Source organism: Cynocephalus volans, chromosome 8 (assembly GCF_027409185.1).
Source record: "Cynocephalus volans isolate mCynVol1 chromosome 8, mCynVol1.pri, whole genome shotgun sequence".
NCBI lineage: Eukaryota > Metazoa > Chordata > Mammalia > Dermoptera > Cynocephalidae > Cynocephalus > Cynocephalus volans.
This window is the reverse complement of record NC_084467.1, coordinates 35,288,669-35,308,370: the sequence shown is the minus strand read 5'-3', so window position 1 is coordinate 35,308,370 and position 19,702 is coordinate 35,288,669. Positions and strand designations below refer to the sequence as shown.

General features: G+C 55.2%; 1 protein-coding gene across 2 annotated transcripts; it reads right to left on the bottom strand.

The window, feature by feature from the left end:
- Positions 1–258: 258 nt before the first annotated feature.
- Positions 259–19,498, bottom strand: TIE1 (tyrosine kinase with immunoglobulin like and EGF like domains 1). 2 transcript variants are annotated; one of them, XM_063104372.1, is made up of 23 exons: positions 19,373–19,498; positions 15,797–16,114; positions 15,600–15,710; positions 13,893–14,048; positions 13,605–13,736; positions 13,307–13,447; positions 12,970–13,098; positions 12,010–12,155; positions 11,611–11,755; positions 9,542–9,700; positions 9,214–9,351; positions 8,724–9,020; positions 7,969–8,259; positions 7,438–7,628; positions 5,123–5,333; positions 4,849–4,959; positions 4,409–4,599; positions 3,431–3,544; positions 3,252–3,322; positions 2,056–2,096; positions 1,873–1,969; positions 1,657–1,756; positions 259–689 (listed from the first exon to the last, which is right to left on the bottom strand). In XM_063104372.1, exons 1-23 carry the CDS (start codon positions 19,428–19,430, stop codon positions 618–620), a joined length of 3,420 nt encoding a protein of 1,139 aa, XP_062960442.1. In that variant the 5' UTR covers positions 19,431–19,498; the 3' UTR covers positions 259–617. The 2 variants fall into 2 exon arrangements, with proteins under 2 accessions (XP_062960442.1, XP_062960444.1); XM_063104374.1 differs by having other exon boundaries at positions 13,307–13,360.
- Positions 19,499–19,702: the final 204 nt, after the last annotated feature.

The following is a 19,702-nucleotide window of genomic DNA, read 5'->3' as shown; positions in this document are numbered from 1 at the left end:
ACTGGGACAGAGGTGGGGGCTAGTGGTGTATGTGCAAAATAGATCTCCCAGAACATCTCGCATCATGGAGAGGCAACCTCAACAGAGGGTCTGGGCCTCACACAGTGTAAAGAGGGACGTTGCTTTTTTTCTTGGGAAGTCCAATTTCTTTCTCTGGGGTTTAGCACCCCTCCCCCCACCTCTCCCGACCAGCAGTAAAAGGCAGACACTGGATGGAGCTTCTCAGAGCATTTATTTTTTTTTTGAATACAAGGCAGGGAGTAGAAGTAGCTGAACAGGGCATGCTACAGGGTGTGAGTGGGGCTGGCTTGGTGGAGGGGCTGGCGTAGGGGTTTGCGTGTGGGGAGCAGCAGAGTGAGGGGCACACGTGCAGCAGCTGAACTAAAAGGGAGGAGGTGAAGGGTGTAAAGGTAGCTTTGAGCAGCTGCAGGAGGCAGTGGGGCAGCTGCAGAGGATGCAGATCCTGAGCCCGCTCCATCCCTGGAATCCCCGCTTTTCTTCATAAGTTAAAAAAATTCCTGGTGGCAGCTAAGGTCAGAGGCTGTAAGGGTCAGAGTCACAGATTGGAGAGCAGAGTGTGCTCCGGCCAGCAGAGTCAGGTTCCAGTGGACGGCGGCTCAGGCCTCCTCTGCTGTGGCATCAATGCCCGCGTAAGTGAAGTTCTCAAACAGCGACATGTTCACATAGGCCTGGGGCAGAGCCAGAGCTTTAGTGGGGACCAAGGATGGGCGTGCATCTGGCCCTAGGCTCCTTGACTTCCATGCGTTTGGGGCCTTTGAATAAACACTGATTTGTTCTGGAGACTCAAGATGGCCCCATGGCCAAGGGTGGCTGTTCCCAGCCCAGAGCAGTGAGGGCAGCAGACCACAGAAGGGTATGGGAGGTTCTCAGGAGAAAGGACATTGACACAATTGTTAGATCAGGGTTTTTCATGTGCTCATCCAATGAATTGTTTGCTTATGCATTCATTCACTCATTTACTTACTCATCTATGCATAAGGCCATTTTTGATGATTCACTCATTTATATGGTTATTTGGTCATTCCTTCATTCTTAAGATAGTTATTTAATCATTAAATAATCTATATGACAAATTCTTGTATTTACTCATTTTGATATATTTCTTCATTTACATTTATTTGACAATTCATTTATTCACATGGTTATTAGATTCACTTATTAAATTATGTATTTATTTGTATGATTATTGTATCATCCATCCACTAATTCCATTCATTCATTCACACAGTTCCAGTATCATTCATTCACCATCCATCCATTTGACTAGCTGACCATTCATGCATTCTGCTCGGGCTGTGTGCCACATGAGGAGAGGTGTCCAGATGAGAATGGGCTGATGGCTTCTGCAGGGGAGGACAGGCAAGCAGCCTGCGACCTGGGGCTTAGGGGAGGGATTTGCTGTTGGGCGAGTGGCAATCTTGCAAGTTTGGAAGGGCCTAGCGTCCAACCCACTGAGGGCTGGGAAGGGAGGTGTATCCTGTGCCTAGCTGAATCATGGAGACGGCCCCAGCTGAGGGAGTTTGGGTGGGCGGTGTGGTGGGGACAGGGAACAGACAGTTGCTGCTATCTGGCACCTGTGAGAGGGCACCCCTTTGATGTGGGTAAGCCCCAGTCCCCACCACCCTGTCTCCTTACCTTTCTGGCTTCCAACATGCGGCCCAGCTGCAGTGCGATCTGGGCAAAGGGGGGTCGCTCGTACGGACGGTCCCGCCAGCACTGACGCATCAGCTCGTACCTGCAGAGGAAGCATTGCTGAGATGAGGGTCACAGGGAAATAGGGCCACAGGGCTCAAAGTGGAGGTCACTTATCACAGAGATCGAGTCACAGAGCTCAAGTGTGAGGCGACTCACACTTCGTCATCACAGTTTCGAGGCTGCTCCATGCGGTAGCCCTGTGGCAGCTTCTCATAGAGCTCAGCACAGGTCATGCCACAGTAGGGCGTGCCTCCTGCAGGAGGGGACAAAGCTCTTTCAGTCCAGGGCCCAGCGAGGAGTAAGATGGGGCACTCTGGGGCACAGAGGTCAGGGACTCACCAAGGCTCACTATCTCCCAGAGGAGGACCCCAAAGGACCAGCTGAAATGAGAAGGATGTACATAGTTACCTTCTAGGGGCCCAGCAGCTTAGCCTCTACCTACCCAAGATGTGCAGCCCCTCCCAGACCCTGCATGTATCTACTCTGCAGGTATCTGGCCTTGCCAGCTGTGGTCTCTGCTCCAGGGAAGCTCCTTCATAGCCCCCACCTCCCAAACTCAGGCCCAAATATCTATAGCTAATATTTTAATTGAGCACTTACTATGGTCCAGGCACTGATCATTTAATGTATGTGCTAGTTCATTTAACCCTCACAGCAACCCTATGATATAGGTTCTATTATTATCTCCATCTCAAAGATGGAGACGCTGAGGCACTGAGAGGTTAGCTGGCTTGCTCGAGGGCACACAGCTAGTAAGTGGCAGGGCAGGGTTTCAAACCCATCTGTCTGACTCCAAAGCCCTTACCCTTAATTGCATCTCACACTATAATAACCTCCATATGGGTGCCCCTCAAGCCCAAAACTAGGGGAGGGAATTCTAGTGGGGGGAGGGAATCTGGGGAGTGTTGGGAAAGAAGCAGGAAGTAGGTGTGTGGTGGTCAGAGGGGCGATCAGTGTGGTGGACAGTGGGCCAGAGAGGCCAGGCCAAAGGACTTGGGGCAAAGGGCAGAGCAGCTCAGGAGTCTGGCCTGAAAAGTTGGGCAGGTCAGGCTTAGAATGAGGTGGACATTCCTGGAGGGAGGGGAGGAGTCTGCTGAGATGCCATCTGGGTGGGAGCAGAGAGTGGGAGTCTTGGGGGCCATGCTCTGGTGAGACCCTCAGGTGGACATGGCCCTGCCCTTCAGTGAGGAAGGTTAGAGCATGCCTTGAATGGTCTCTCCATCTACCCCGGGAATTATCCACCAGCATTCGCAAACCTCTCTGAAGCTTCTCACACAAACACAACCCTAAACTTCCCCTCACCACAGTGCTATCCCTGAAACACCTTCCAAGACAAAACTTCCTTCCAAATGGCTCCCCACCTTCCCACAAGATGCTGGGCATCACCACGTTATACTGAAGACACATCTGGGAAACACTTAGGGACGGCCAAGTCATGCCTTTGACTACCTGAGACATTTCTGAGATGTGTCTAGGTTCTCCCAGCGTGATCCTTGAGGACCAAGCCCCTCACCCCGTCCCACCTCCACACTCACACGTCACTCTTGGTGGTATAGACGCTGTAGTTCAGAGACTCGATGGCCATCCAGCGTACTGGGAGACGCCCCTGGGAGAGAATGAGTTTGAGGGGTTGGGTGTGGAGGAAGGGCCTGTTTGGGGGTTCTGGGGGACAGGGCCAAGCATGGGCCCTGTGGGGATGTTGAGTGAGACTTACCATCGTCTTCTTCACATAAACCTCCTCCCCCCGAGAAAGCCCAAAGTCTGCGATCTTGGAGGCCAGATTCTCTCCGACCAGCACGTTTCGGGCAGCCAGGTCCCTGTGGATGAACTGCAGGCAAAGTCAGAAGTGAGGGGAGACTGGGGGTTGAGGGAGCCCGGGACAGCTGGGCCAGTAAGACATCTGGCCCCCGCCGGCAGTCTTGACCAGCACCCTTGATGCCTGCCTGGCACACATCAGTGCTGGCTCTCGTCCCCACTTCCTGTGACTGGCCATGGCCAATGTCAGGCTGCAGCCCTCTTCCTGGGACAGTGGTGGCCACCTTGCACCTTCCCCCCTTTCCATGCTCCCTACCCCTTTTCCCTCACTTTCTCCTCCTCCCTCATGGTGAGGCCCCCAGGTGACCGTCTCTCCTGAGATCTGGTTGCTCCCCTCCATGGTCCTCAGAGAGCTCCCTCCCTCCGCACTGCCCCCTCCCCCTCTGCATTCACAGATGCTCAAAACTCTACTATCTTTAAAATGCCTTCCCTCAGCCTCGTGTCCCCTCCAGCAGCTGTCCCCTCTCTCCTCTCATTCGGGGAGGGTGTTCTCACACTTGGGCTCAGACTTGGCCTCTCTGCGGGATCTCAGTCACTCCTTCACCACCAGAGCCACCGTCTGTGGGGTGACAGCTGCCAGACTGTCATCTCTGGCCAGGCCTCTCTCCTGTGCTCCAGGCTGGCATATACAAGTGCTTGCCCAACACCTCCACCAGGGAGCCCCCGAGACTTCTAGGGCAATGCCCCCTCCTGCCTGCCTCTCGCCTTCAGCTCTGCCTTGTCACCCTCGCTCTCACCCACTCACTTGGGCAGGACCCCAGGTCATGTCTTTCCTTCTTGCTATTCCTCAGTCCCCACATCCAACTAGAGCCTGCTGACTTTATCTCCTGGGTTTGGCCAGTGGCCTTCCCTCTTCCCCCCACGCCCACTCACACACCTGCTTCTCACTCAGGTACTGCATGCCATTGGCGGCGTCACTGGCAAAACGCAGCAGCTGCCGGGAGCTGAGGGTGGAGGCCGTTCCATGTTCTCGGGCAAAAGCTGGGTCAGTCTCCAGGACCCGGCTCTTCCGCAGAAAATCTAGCAGGTTCCCATAGGGGGCATATTCAATAGCGATATACAAGTAACCTGGGAAGTGAGGAGATGCATGTGGTGATTTAGACACAGGCACCGTGGGGTGGGAGCAGGTACTCAGTGGTAATAAGACAGAGAACCTGAAGCATGAAGAAGACCCGAGAGTGAAGCCGAGGGAGCCCGCAGCTCCCAGCAAGCCACCGATGCAGTGGAGGCGATAAGATACACTGACACATGTTATGACGGTATACATACTGATGATGGGGGCTGGAAGAACGGGGATGTGTTGAGTTGGGGGCTCACCTCGGTTCTCACAGGCCCCCAGGAGGTTGATGATGTTGGGGTGATGCCCCAATTTGCACAGAACTTCCAGTTCTCCCGCAAAGTCACGATGGTCATTTTCAGAGGCATACTCTGTGTAAAGAATCCAATATCATTTTTGCCAGAAATAACTCTGGGGGAAGGATGTGGGCTGGTGAGGGCTGGGGTCAGTGGCTGGAGGGAGCCAGGTGGGGCCTGGGATCTGTGGGACGAAGGAGAGGGTCTGGGCTGGGGCCAGGGGTCACTTCCAGGGGACCTTTCAGCATCTTGATGGCTGCGTTCATCTTGAGCCCATCTTTCTTGATCATGGCCCGGATGACCTGGCCGAAGTTGCCCTCCCCGATAAGGTCTTCAAAGGTGATGTCCTCCCACTCCAGCACTGGGTAACTCAGGGGCTCGGGCTGTGGTTTTGGCCTCCTGGTCAGCGTCAAGGTCCCTGAGCTGAACTGTAGGATGGTCTCCTCGCCCTTCACAGGATGGAACAAGGGGCAGACAGTCCACAGGGGGGCAGGAGGAGGCACAGACAGGCACACCAAGAGAGGTTCCAGTGGTTAGACAAACAGACCCACACAGAGGGCACCCTCGTGGTCAGCCAGAGACAGACATACAGAGGGCATATACTGAGACAAAATCATAGGTGATAGAGCCACAGGGTCGTTGGGCAGACAGATGTCCAAGGGGAGAAATGCAGAGGCCACAGCCTGGGGATCTGGTGTATGGGGTTCTGGAGGGCAGAACGAAGGCTGTGGACAAAGTTGCTAGAAGCCATAATGTGAGTCAATGGAAAGATGATCTTTCTAACGTTTAAAACAGAAAAGTATTGGAATGAGCTGGGATGGGAAGTAGTGAGCTTCCATTATTGTGCTAATTCCACAACTAGGCTTTTTTGTCCCTAGGGTTGCTCTGGAGAGCATTCCAGCCTTGGGCAGCAGGTGACACTATATTTATTGAGCACCCACTACATGCTAAGCACTGAGCTGCTGGGAGCCAGTGGAGGGGTTTTCTTCCCCACAGCAGCAGAAGCAGAGATTACCCCTGTCCACTCACTTGGCATCTATCCTCTAAAACCAGGCCTGGAACATAACAAAGAGGAGCGTCCAGTTCCCTCATCTGAGTGGGAGGTGGGCCACCTGGGCAAGGTTGATGTCAGGAAAAGGAAAGAGCTGAACAGGACCAAGGGAGCTGCCAGTATGAGAACTGGAAGACAGACCTTAGGGGATCCCTAAGTGAACTGAAGGCCAGCTTGATGGGCAAGGGCTGAGGACACGGTCACATGGGGAAGCACACGTACACGCTTACATGGCACACACATTCATGTGCACGCGTGTCTGTAGCGGGCATGTGTAGCAGGGATACATCTTGTTATGTATGTCAAAGACTGCTTTCTCACCTCCTTGCCTCAACACTTGTCCTCATACCCTCCCCCACCCCAGCAGTGACGGCTTTCTGTGTGCACTGACCTCAGAGGGAGAGCCAACACAGCCTGGAACAAAGCAGCTAGTTGAATCTCTGAATGGGTTTTTTTTTTTAAAGGCAAAGCAGAGACACTAGCCTTGGACACTAGGCTTTTTATTACAAGGGTCAGCCCTCGAGAGAAGAGGGGTTTTTTTGTTTGTTTTGAAATGCCAAAGCTTGGCTTTAAATATCAAGGGCCTACAGGGCCAAGGGCAGAGTTCAGATGGTAAGTGACAACAGTGGGGGAGATATCAGAGGAGACAGGATCAAGGTTGGGAAAGCGAGGTGGGATGTGACAAGATGGGGTGATACTGGGTCCCTGAAGAAGAGTCACACCCCTCTCCCACCTCCACTCTGAGAACTGGCCTGAGGGCTGGAGGGGTGTGGATTCCAGGAGGACAGAAAACCTAGTCGGGTTTACAGGAAGCCAGGAAGAGTGGTAGTTCGTGCTTCTATTCTCAAAAGGCGCTGGTGAGGCCGCAGCCCTAGCACAATTCTAGAGTGGTGGACACAGCTGTAGGAGGGGTCGCTGCCCCCTGCAGGGTAAAGGAAAGCACCCCAGAGGAGGCTCTAGGATTGGCAAAGATAAAGGTTGGGATGAGGAGCTCACAGCATGAGTGGCCCATTGGCAGGAGGCAACAGTAAGGCCGAGGACATCAGCCACAGATGCATGTGGATGGAGGCTGGCTCCCAAGTCGGGAGGGCCTGCAAGGACAGAGGCCAGCATGGACCCCAGGTGCCCCTCCATGATATCATTGTGCTGCCCAGGCTTAGATCACCCCTAGAGAGAAGGACAAGGGGTGGGGAGAATGCTGAATTGATCGAGTACAAACCTGGAATTGGCCATGGTGAAATATAGACATAACTGAGTTATTCTGAACTGGGAATGTTAATATTTCACCACTAATATAAATGGGCTCACAAGCTGAGTTCAGTTCTAGAGAAACAGAGAAAATTACATTTTGCACCCTTGAGTATTGTTGAGTGTAGTCTTATACCTGCGACATAAATACACATACATGCACGTAGCATGCAAGTACTTGTGTGTATGTGGGTAGAAACATACACACGCAAGGGACTGCGCACATGCATCCTGGGATGGGTATGGACACTGACCGATCCTGACTGGTAGGTGAAGGTGCGTCTCCGATGCAGGCAGCTTCTGCGGATGCACACCAGGGTTAAGAGGGCGGCCAGGATGGTGAGGCACGTGGCAGATGCAGAGCCCACCACAGCCAGGATCAGCTGCTGATCCAGGCCCTCTTCAGCCGCCCGGCTCTCTTGGACTGGGCCCGCGCTCTGCAGCCCTGGATACAACAAGAGTGGCAGATCATGAGGATGCCTGGGTTTGGGAACCCAGAGGCCACCATGGGGTCACACAGAGGGAGAGGTCAGAGATCCTAGTATGAACCTAGGGAGGTCACTCGGGCCGCACGAAGGAAGGCACCAGGGGTGTCATGGGGAGCGACATGATTTTCCTAGCCCTAGGACAGTGGATCATGAGAAGGGAAGGGTCAGAGTCCTAGGGCTTGTGTCATTTGTTGGAGGGGCCTGGGATGCCCTAGCTCTAAGGCAGGGGGTGACATGGAGGGGGAGTGCACTGAGACCAACCTCAGGGCCCAGGAGTCCCATGGGCCCTGCTCTCACCGTTGCCCAGGGTGGACTGTTCTACTGTGTTGCTCCAGTCACCGAGACCCTGGATGCTGGCCCGCACACGGAAGAGGTAGCGTGTGCTGGCATTGAGGCCACGGACGATGGTGCTTGTCTCCTCGGGCCTGTCCACGTCCATCCACAGTGGGTCTCCTGAGCCCCCAGCCACCTGCACCTCCACGATGTACTTGGATATAGGCCCAGATGGCGCCTCTGGGCGCTGCCACATCAGCTGAATCTCGGAGTCTGAGAGGGCCTGGGCATGGAGGTTTCGGGGGGCTGGAGGCCCTGGGGAGACGGGGGTGGGAAGGCAGGGCTCAGATAGGACCAGGCTATGTAGCTCTGGAGTCAGACACATCTCTAGCTGCATCCTCTGCTCTAGACACCCCAGAATGGGAGGCACCCTGCCACCCACTTCTTCCCCTCCAGGCTGAATTCATTTCCATCCCCAGGCCGCCTTCATTCCCAGCTCCTCCCTATGTACCCCCGATGTGCTGTGCTCCCCAAGCCCCTATGACCCTTGTTCTCCACGTGAACCTGACCTCCCCAAACTCCCCCCATCCCACATGCTCCTGGTGACCCATGTGCTCTTGGCATCTTCTCTCTCCCCTTGTCCCATGTCCTCCCTGGGCTCAAGTCTGCCTGATGCTCTAGGTGTGTCCTGTGCGCTCTCCATGTCCTCTGGGGTCTCATGTGTCCCTGTGTCCCATGTCCTCTCCCATCCCCACCCATTGCCCCTGTCCTAGGCATACCGCTGGGGGGCAGAAGCACGCGTGCAGGGGATGAGGCAGGGCCTAGGAGGGTGCAGTGGTAGAGCCGCACATCCAGCTGGTAGTGGGTGCCAGGTGTGAGTCCGGTCAGGAGGGTGGTGCGGGCCTGGGGGGACGAGACATTCTCCCGCCGCTCCTGCCCCCGTGCCCCATCCCACAGGCGCAGCAAGAAACCGTCGCCCACCAGTGGCCCAGGCACCGAGGGTAAGGACCAGCTCACTCGCAGCCGGTCAGGGCCCTCCACATGCCAGCCCTCCAGCCATGGCTGCAACAAGGGCTCTGGGGCCAGAGGTCAGGGGTCAGAACTGTCCACTGGACCCTTGGGGCTGGATGGGACAGACCCCATTGGACAGGGTGGGGCAACCTCCAATGGGAAAGGCAGGGGCACCTGGGGTGGACAAGACATGACAACCCTGAGTGGGCAGGACAATAACCTCTCGGGGACAGGAAGTGATGCCTCTTGGCCTCTCACCAGGACAGTCTGTGGTCATGAGGGTGGGAGGCCCCCAGGCCCCCTCTCCCCCTTCCCCTGGCCGGCTCAGCTGCACACGGACACTGTATCCTGTCTTCGGCCTCAGGTTCATTAAGGTCACATTCTCACTGGGGTCCACTGGTGTGGGGGGTGCAGCACAGAGCACTCAGCCCCAACCTCTTCCTGAAGCTGCCCTTCTCCCCACAGCCCCTGTCTTCTCCTGACACCATCCTCCCTCCCTTTCCACTCTCACCTTATCCCCTCATCACTGCCCGACACCCCTGTCCCGCTCTAACCCCCCTCGGTCCCCCAGCTCTTCCCCACTCACCCACAATGGTGGACCAGGCCATGGTGCTGTCCTGGGGCCGGTAGTGCAGGCGGACAGAGGAGATGGGTCCATCCCCAGAGAATGAGACCAGCGGGGAGACCACAAGCTGGCGGCTCTGCCTGGCCAGGAGCCGCGGTGCAGTCAGGGGCACTGGGGGCACTGCCAGGAGACTCGAGTAAGGCATGGCCTAATCACCTCTCCAGTCCTCAGAAAAAGGAGAGGACACTGTGCTCTGGGCATCAAAGACATCTCTGGGTCTTTGTGTGGATCTGGGGACCCTCTGGGCTGGGAGGAGACCAGTTCAACAGATGACCAGAGTGGTCAGGGCCCAGGGAAGATAGAGTTCTGGCCCCTGGGCAGCTTGGGGAATGGGGATTCGGCATTAAGGGCATGAGGGCGTCCCAAAAGCTGTTCAGTGAGGGAGTGACATGGCCAGCCAGGGGTCTGGGGGAGAGCACTCTGCCCATGCAGTGTGGGGTAGACAGAAGGCTGGAACCCAAGGCTGGGAGACACCTGGGTGTTGCCCTGTTCTTGCCCCTTCCCTTCACCACTCTCTTAATTAAAATAAAAAGGTGCCAGTGACGGTGTCCTTCCTTCATGGTCACTGCCCCTGTTATAGCCTCAGCTTTTCTCTCCAGATTCTCGCATTAATGCCTTAATGGGTTCCCTTGCCTCTCTCAAGCGTTTACTAGGTTGACTTTCTAATAAGGATGAATGGATGGAAAGAAGGAAGAAGGGATAAAAGGAAGGAAGAAGGAAGGAAGGAAGGAAGGAAGGAAGGAAGGTCAGTCAAGAAGGATGCAGGGTTGTGAGCTGAGGGGGTTTCAGGCAGCAATGAGAATGTCAAGAGGTGCTGATTTGGGGGGAGATGAAGGTCCAGTTTGGATCCTGAGAAGCCCCTGGTCGCCACAGCTCATGCAGGGGACTGGATGTCCAGGAGGTGGCTGGATATAAAATGGGCCCCTGAATCAGACACCAGTTAACTGGCACAACGACTTCAGAACCAGACCCCCACCGAAGATGCCTCCCCTGTGGAGGCCCCACCAGATGGGTCTGGAGTAAGGAAAAGAGCCTTGGCTGCAGAATTGCCAGGGAATGATTGAAATCTTGGGACTAGATGACATTTTAAATACTAACAATAATTGTCAACATATATTGAGCACACACCCTGTGCCAGGCACTGGGCTAAATGCTTAAATGCATCATCTAATTTAATCTTCATAGTAACCCTATTAAGTAAGCACCAATATCCCCATTTTACAGAGAGAGAAACAAACTAAGAGAGGTTAGGTAATTTGCCTAGGGTAATGGAGGTAGGAATTTGTAGAGAGAGGATTCAAACCCAGGGTGTCTGGGTCCAAAGCCCAGAGAGAGTGAGAAGAGAAAGGCTGGAGGTGGAGCCTGGTGGTGGAGAGGGATGTAAAGGAGTGGGGTGGGGGCTGGGGAGGAACAGGGACGCAGTGTGATAGTGAGAGGATGGTAAGAGAGAAAAGAGGGAAAGCAGGGCCAAGGGGTGGCAGGGTGTGAATGGCCAAGGCTAGAGAAGGTAAAGGGCTACCTAGACCAGGGTGGGGGTGCTCTGCTCTGAGCTGTCCTGGGCACTGGTGTTCCCTCCTTATTCACCTGGCAGACTCCTGTGCATGCACCACCTCTGGGAAGCCAGGCAGGCTTACTGTCTGAGCTCCACAGCCCCATGCACTCCCCTGTCCTAGCACTAAGTGCCCGTGTGGGGTGACTCACAGAAGTAGCATTCCAGAGGCAGAGTTAAAGGCACACTTGCATGTGTGTGGTGGTGATGGGGGGAGCTGGAAAGGAGGGAGGGTGAGTCTGGAGGGTGTCCCCAGTTTCTGGAGCATGACAGGTCCTTTCCAGATGGGACTAAGCTGTGTCCTAGTATTGGCACTGCTCAGTCCAGACCCTTGGTTGACTACAGCCCTCTTTGTTGCCAGTTTCTGGGCTGTGACCTTAGATGCCCTTGCCCTTCCTGCTAGGATTCCCAGTCTGAGCAATATCAGACTGTGCCTACTCTGCTCACTGTTCATCCTCTAGGGCCCTAGGATAACACTGACCTTTGACATTGACCTTGAAGCACCAGCTGTCTTGGCCACCAGATGTGGACACACGACACTCCCAGAACCCACTGTCCCCAAGAGCCAAGCGGGGCACCTCGAATTCAGCTGTAGTCCTATCTGGCTCCACAATGGCCTTGGTGGACTAAAAGAGACAGGGGAAGTGGACAGACCACAGAGAATGTGCACCCTTGTGGCAGGTACACATTGTCTGTCTGGGCTGACAATGGGACAGAGGTCTGGTGGCAGCCCCTCACCAATCAGCCTGACACCATTTGAGCCATGGTCAGGCCAGCGGGTAGGGCCTGTGGAAGGTTCTGAGGGTTTAGGGGTCTGAGGGATGAACTGTGAAGCTGGTGGGATTGGGGGGCCAGTGGGTGAGGGGTCATTGGGGCTGACCAGGAGCACGGTGCCATCTGGCTTGCGTAGCTCCATGCTGCCCCGTACTGGGAAGGGGTTCCCTGCGGCTGCACAGTTGATCCGGGGCATTGTCTCTAAGTTGAACTCCAGTTCTGAGGCCACATTGAGGATCTGGGGGATCCGGTCTGGGGAGAGAGAGGACACTCATCCTGGAGCTCCCATGGGGCCACCAAAGGTGCTCCTTGTCCTGTGCTCTGCATCTCAGTGGAGGCACCACCATCTACCCCCTCACTCCGCCTGGAAGCCAGCCAAGTCCTGCATGACTCTTCTAGCACTCTACCCCAGATCCGAGCAGCCGTAGAGACCACCTCCTATGTCCTCCCAACACACACTTCCAAATATCCTCTGAGACCTGTGAGCAGGCCCCCCACCATCCCCGCAGCTAAAACACTAGTTTAGGCTGCATTCATTCTGGTCCCCAATTACAGGCTCCCCCAGGGTCTCCTCCTTCCATTCTCCACCCAGGAGTAAGGGTCCCTTCTCAAGCACAAATCTGACCACCTAGTACCTCTTCAACAATTCCCTCTTGCCCCTGTCATGTTAAGTGCAAACCCTCGGCCTGGCATTCAAAGGCCCTAGGATCTGACCTCTTTTGGCCCCTACTCCACTGTCCTGCTGCCCAAGCGTGAGTCCTCAAACCCTGGACTTTCCCCACGCTCTTTCCCAAGCCGTCTCTCTCCTGTCTTTCATATCCTATCTCAGGTCTCACCTCCTCCCAGGGACTTCCCTGACCCACTCAGACTGGTCAGGGGCCTCCTCTGGGCTCCCATGCACTCTGGGCTGCTGCCCGTCATGTCTGGATGGCTGAGTGGTGAACTCCCGAGGGCAGGACTTGGACCATTAACATGGAAAGGAGGGGCAAGTCTCTTCTGATTCAAGGAGGTTGTTTGGTGAAGGCTGACTTATGTCGAGGGGTCTCAGAGACCCTGGCGTTCATACCTGACTTCTCGCAGTGCACTCCATGCCATCCAGAGGGGCAGACACAGCCGCTGAACCGGTCACAAGTGCCGCCATTCTGACACTGGCACTGGAGGCGGCAATCAGCCCCAAAATGACCAGGGGCACAGGCTGGAACAGATGAGGTGTGGTTAGAGGGGCAATGAGGGCACAGACGGGGCGAGGGTTGTACAACAGAATGAGTAGAGGGGGCACCGTTAGGTGAGCACGGGGACTGTGGAGGGCTAGGTGTGGAAATCAGGGTCAGAGTGAAGGGTACAGGTCAAGATTGTGGCCAGCTCTCTTGGTCAGGGACCATGCAGTGGGGTTAAGTCCATACCTTCCTGGCACTGGCTTCCTTTCCAGCCAGATCCACAAGAACAGCCGTAGGGGTCTGGAAGGCAGAAGGTGAGACCCCGGCAGCCTGATGTGCCTGGGCACTGCTCCTGGCAGCTCTGCCCAAAGCGGCCCTCTCTGCAGGCTAGAAAGAGGGTGTGGGGGTGTATGGGCCTCTGCTGGGCCCTGGGGTCCAGAACCTACCTGGCATCCTCACCCTAAAAGCTCCATCCCCCATGGTTCTAGGGTCTTCCCCCAGTCAGGCATCCCCTCCTACTGGTCCTAGCTCCCCTCCTCCTTACCCTGCTCACAGCGGGTGCCAGTGAACCCAGGGGGGCACACACACTCGCCGTCATGGTCATGGCAGACACCTCCATGCAGGCAGCGTGGGCATTCCTTGGCACAGCCTGGTCCCCAGTGCCCAGCCCCACAGCCTGGAGGGAAAGCAGCTGACCTTCGGCCACTGGACTACTGCTGCGGGGGACTGGGGTAACTCTGGGGACCTAGGGGATCTAAGGGACCCACAGGAAGTACCCATAGGGCTCCTAGCCCCCCATGCCCACCCACAACCTCTTCCCTCTGCCCCTGACCCCGCACGATGAGCCGAAAGAAGGCGCTGCCCAGGGGGCTGGCTTCCAGGTAGGTTGCACTGTAGATGCCGCTTGACAGTGGCTGCACATTTGGGAGCCGCAGCAGGAACTGCCTTTCCTGCGCCTCCGTCCAGTCCAGGGTTTGGAAGTAGGAACCTGGGGCATAAACAGGTCAGGGCCTCAGCACCCAGGAGGGCCGGTGTCACCTCCCTCTGCCCACCTCCACCCAGGTCACACCAGTGTGCCCCATGCACAGTGATCGGACCTGGGGGAGGTACCAGCAACAGCTTTGTATCCAAACCAGAAAGCTCAGAAGCATCCTCTTCTTCGTGCTCCTCTCACCGCCCAGTAAATCACCAAGTCCTGTTCAGTCTACCTCCTCCTCATCTCCTAAGCTAGTGCACTTCTCCCCATGCCCACCGTCACCTCCCTGGTCCCTGCCTCCAGCGGCCTCTTAAGCAGGCTCTCTGCCTCCAGCCTTGCCCTTTCCCATCTGTCCTCCACTCAGCAGCCAGTGGGATTTTTCTACCACACATTCCTCTGTAACTCAACTCGCCTTCGTAAACTCTCACAGTTCTCCACTGCCCTCAGGATGCCAACTCCTTAGCACATCCTTTTCACCATTTGGCCACTGCTGAGGCCTCTAGCCCCACACCTCCCCACACCCTGCTGACTCCTGTCATTCCTGAACTGCTTCTCTTCTGGAAACACAGCGGCATTTGGGATTCTCCCGCCTTTGCCCTTATCAGCCCTTCCTCCTGCAATGCTCATCCTTCCCTCTTTGTCTCCCCACTTCTCCTTTTGGGCACAATTCAGGTGCTGTCTGTCTACTCTGGGGTCTCTCCCCTAAGCCTCTCCCTCTGGGACCTGCAGATCCCAATATTAGAAAAGTGTCCGAGTCCCTGCTCCACTCCCTTCTTGGCTCTTTGCTCAGGACTGAACACAGACTCTAGAGACCCAGATCTACCTGCCTCTTTCCACATCTCCTGTCAATTCAGGGGGCTTGGCGCTCAGGAGGCAAACCCCTTGGCCCAAAGCAAGCGTCCTTCTCCCTCAGGAGCCCCAGGATGCCAGAGTCAGCCAAAGGGTTGTGGGTATCAGAACTGAGTCAGGAATCTTTGGGGTCATAAAGGAAAACAGCTTCCTCTCATGGGGTGGCCAAAGGGCCTGATACTGTCATGGTGGAGGGCAGGCCTGGGGCTGGGATCCCACAGGTCTGCCCAGGACTCAGCACGGGTCTGTCTTGGGCATCAAGGATCTGGGCTGAGCAGATCTTTGGGAGAGGCTAGACTTTGCCCCGCCTGTGCTGGGATCTGTTACCAGTTCTCTTCTTCCCCATGGGGACTGCTGCTCTCCACCAGGTGGGCTAAGTGACAGCACCTGCTAACTCCTAGAGGACAGTCAAAGATGAGGGTTTAACACAGTGCTTATTTGGGGGTAACAGGGAAGGAGGTAGTTGATCACAGGCCCTTGGTCCTCTGAGTACAGGAGGATGGCAGCTCTAGCTAGAGATGAGACCCGTCCAGGTGCCTGCATGGGACTTGGTTCAGATCAGGGGAGTGGCCGTGGAGGGTGGCCAGGAGGGTAACGGGTGTATCAGGGGGATGGCTGTGTAAGGGGCCAAGGTGGAGTATCCTAAGGGCCACGGAGGTGTTGGGGCTCCAGAACCTGGGTCTACCTGCCCAAACAGTTCAAAAGCCCCCTCACCATTCCTCTTCCAGATCACATCTGCCTGCTTCTCCTTGTGCACGTGTGCGGAAAGCACAGCCGTGTCGCCTCTGTTCACTGTGTGCGTGACCTTGTCCGGGAGCAGGTGGGCTGCGGGGAGGAGCGGAGGGTCAGCGGTCCGGGTGGGCCCCTGGGGAGGCCCCTGGGCGCCCCCCACCCCCGCGGGCCAGGCTCACCTCCCGGGCTGTTGTGCACGTAGACGACGCGCGTGCGCCGCGCCCCGGTGCCGCCCAGGCAGGAGAAGACCCCCACCAGGTCCGAGGGCTTGGAGAAGCCGCGCAGCGTGACCTGGTGCGAGCCGTTGCGCGCCAGGTGCAGGGGCTGGCCGGGCGGGAGGGTGCGCACGATGCGGTTGTCCTTCTCCAGCAGCAGGGCCGGGCCCCAGGCGTCCGAGCCCCTTCCCGTCCCGGGCTCCCCGGACACGCAGGTCAGGAAGAAACGCTGGGGGTCCGTGAGGCGCAGGTTGGCCAGCAGCGTCAGGTCAGCCGCCGCGCCTGGGGCCGGGACACCAGTGACCAGTGATGGGATGCCCTAGTTCCAACCAACTCTGCTACCCCAGGAGCCCCCCAGTCCTCAGATCTTCCTGTTCCACATTCACCCCTCTTCCTCCCCCTGCCCTTCCCTAAGACCCCAAATGCACTTCACTTTATCAGGCTTTTCCATCCCCCTCCTTTCCCCTTCCATGTGCACTAGCCCCTTTCCCTCAAGGGTCTTCATCCTAAAAGAACAGAAAGGAAACCAGAAATCCTTCTCTGGCTCTGCATCCCCTCCTTTCTCCTGCCGAGTGGCTTCCCTTTACAGCCCGGCTTTCGGAAAGAATGATCTATGCTCCCTGTCTCCGTTTCCTTGCTTTATTCCCTGGGAAAGAATGATCTATGCTCCCTGTCTCCGTTTCCTTGCTTTATTCCCTGTCAGCTCCCTTTCTCCACTTGTCTCTAAAACTGCTCTGCAAAGGTTGCCCGGGAGCCACTTCTCCCCGCCCCCCACCATCCAGGGTCCAGGCTAGGAGAGCTGAACAGAAGTGTCGTGTAGGGTCCCCCTCTTCACCACTGCAGAAATCTAGAAATGCTTTGTGCACTGGGATCGAAGATGGGAGAGGCTGGGTTCTGCAGCTAGGTGGTTGTGGAGCAGAAATGAAGCGAGCTGGGGCCAGGCGGAGAGACAGGAGGCAGGCCTGGGGCCTAGATGGACACAGAGGAGTCCAAGAACAAGGTGGATCTTGGTCTTTGCCTTCCAAAGAGCTCCCTGCCTTGTTGGGGGGACAGACGTGGACATAGCTGATAAGTGCAGGGGGCTGTGCTTGGAGCACAGAGAAGGGGCACCAGACCCAGCAAAGGGGGAGGTAGCGGGCTGAAGAGATGCTTCCCGGGAGGTAAAGCTTGAGGACACAGTGGAGAGAGGTCTGGGGTAGGGAAAGGGCATTTTAGACTGAGGGAACAGCCTGGGTAAAGGCACGGAATGAAGAATATTATGGTATGGGAAAGGGGCTGTCCGAGTTGGTATGGCTGAAGCAGGAACTGTGAGGCAGAGAGAGGGGAGAGACCAGGTGGAGCCAGAGTTCAGGCCAGACATGGAGAGGCTGCAAGCCTGCCTCAGCTCCAGGACCCCATGCCCTCTCGAACCCCTCCTTTGCTACCTGGAAATTGCCAAGTAATTAATTCATTTAAATGCCACTTAGCTTATCAGTTAATATTCTTTGAAAGCCTAGCATTTGCTGACCGCCTACCAAGCACCCAGCACTTGTTTTCTTTTTTTTCTTTCTTTTTTTTTTTTTTCTTAAAGAAAGATGACTGGTAAGGGGATCCTAACCCTTGACTTGGTGTTGTCAGCACCACGCTCAGCCAGTGAGTGAACCGGCCATCCCTATATGGGATCCGAACCCGGGGCCTTGGTGTTATCAGCACCGCACTCTCCCGAGTGAGCCACGGGCTGGCCCCCAAGCACTTGTTTTCCAGTGGAGTCTCACAACCTCCAGCAAAGTTAGTAATCCTCCTGCATTTACAGGGGAGGGTAACAAGGGTAACAATAATCATTCTACACACTTCCTTGAGCAAGCTCATCCACTCTCTTAGCTTTAACTATCACCTCTGAGTCAAAAACTCTGGGATTGCCTTTCAGCTTGGACCTGCATTTCCATCAGCTTTTCCTAAACCTGCTCCTCTTCCCTGTTCCTGACTCAGTGGACAGCACTCACCACCTGAGACACCAACGGTGGAGTCATCTCATACTCCCACTGTCAGAATAATTAATGGTTTATTGGATGTCAGTTGTGTACCAGGAACTTTAGTAATGTCCTCTTGTTTTATCATCCTAACTGTCCTGGGAGGTGGGTACCATTATTCTTATTTTATAGACAGGGAATGAAGGCTCAGAGAAGTTAAATGACTTACCTAAGATCATGCAGTTATTAACTGGCAGAGCCAGATTGTCTGATTTTGGAGCACTATGTTGGCTGCCCCAATCAGTCAAAGAATTCTGCAAATTGTTTCCTAAAAGCTTCTTGACTTCTTCCTGTCTCCCAAGCCCACCTGTGTTCATCCCTCATTTCTGCTCACATGGACCATCCCAACAGCCTCATCCCCTTCTTCCCCAACTCATCCTCCAAAGTGATCCATCTAAAGCTCAGATCTGACCTGGTGACTCTTGCCTGCAACCTCCCACGGCTCCCCATTGCCCTCAGGATAAGGTGCATGCTCCTGAGCCCCTCTGCTCACACTCTGCCCCTCCTGCTGCTTTCTCCACAGGAAGCTTCTCTCCCATGTCCTTCCATGCCTCTCACACTTGAATTTATTGTTCTGGATGCCTGGAATGAAGACCACCCCTCATAATGAAATCTTCTACTTAACCAGACCCAGAGTAAGCTGACTCCTCCTGCCCAGTGCTCCTCGTGTATGTCTCTGTTTAATCCTCACCCCATGTCCTGTGTTCCTCACTAGACTATGAACCACTTAAAGGTAGCCTGTGAGTTCTAATCCTCTCACCAACAGACTGAAGCCACCACATATTCAGAAACCCTAAGTAAGCACCAGGCACTCAGCCTGTGTTACTCATTTAAACCCCATAACACAACTCCATAACGAAGGAGGTCAGCATCATTGAATCTCTCTGTACAGATCTGGAGACTGCCAGCCTCTCAACTAATGGCCCAGCCCTTAGCAAAACTCCTGGAATACTGTTGGTGCTCAGTGAATGTTTTTCCAATGAATAATTGAGTAAATCTAACATGCTGACCCTATGAGCAGCGACTGAAAACTTCACGTGGCCCATAGGACCTGCCGCTCCCTGCGGATCCTAAGATCTCACACAGTCAGTGACCATTTCTTTCCCCTCCCCCAATCCCAAGCTGCAGTGATTTCTAGCACCTGCCAGGATTTTCCTGGCCCTGATCTTGCTTTCTAATGGATCAAAGTGATGGCTCTGATGATAGGGTTTCTTTCTTTTTTCAGTTTTTTATAGTGGTAAAATACACGTAACATAAAATTTACCACCTTAACCTACTTTTAAGCATAAAGTTCAGTGTTACTATATGCATTTGTAATGCTGTACAGCCATCACCATTGTCCATCCCCATAACTGTTTTCATTTTGTAAAACTGAAACTCTACACCCATTAAACAACGACTCCCCAGCCCCCCACCCCCCAGCCATAGCAACCACCATTTCTCTTTGTTTCTATGATATGATAGGGTTTCTTGGGGGCAAACCAAAGCCTTGAGGACTGGGAGTGGGGTGGGGGGCGCAGGGAAGACTTACCAACACAGGAAGCCAGGAAGAGAATGGGGATCAGGAAAAGGGGCCCCAGCCAGACCATACTCTGGAGGCTGACCCAGGCCAGCCAGGACAAGCTGGGCTTGGGGTCCGTGGCTACGGGTCTGATGGCTCAGCCTGTGCTGGTCAATGTGCATTGGGCTGGAGAGGAAGAGGAAATGAGGTGGCCTAGGTGGGAGGGGTGACAGGGGAGAGGGGTGGGGAGGACTTATCTCTCTTCTGAGCCTCTAGAGCCTTCCTTGTCTGACCCCCACAAGGCTGGGGATGGGTGTGGTCCCTCAGGCCCTGGAATGAGATCAGTTGACCTGGGGGGAG

Bases quoted from the DNA above. Each gene is read 5' to 3' on its own strand.
- TIE1 (XM_063104372.1), bottom strand. From the start codon at position 19,430: ATGGTCTGGCTGGGGCCCCTTTTCCTGATCCCCATTCTCTTCCTGGCT. The intron at 7,629-7,968 runs GTGAGAGCAGGG...TGTTGTATCCAG, and splicing joins ACAGTCCACCCTGGGCAACG to GGCTGCAGAGCGCGGGCCCA. The intron at 2,097-3,251 runs GTGAGTGTGGAG...TTCTCATTTCAG, and splicing joins TATACCACCAAGAGTGACGT to CTGGTCCTTTGGGGTCCTCC.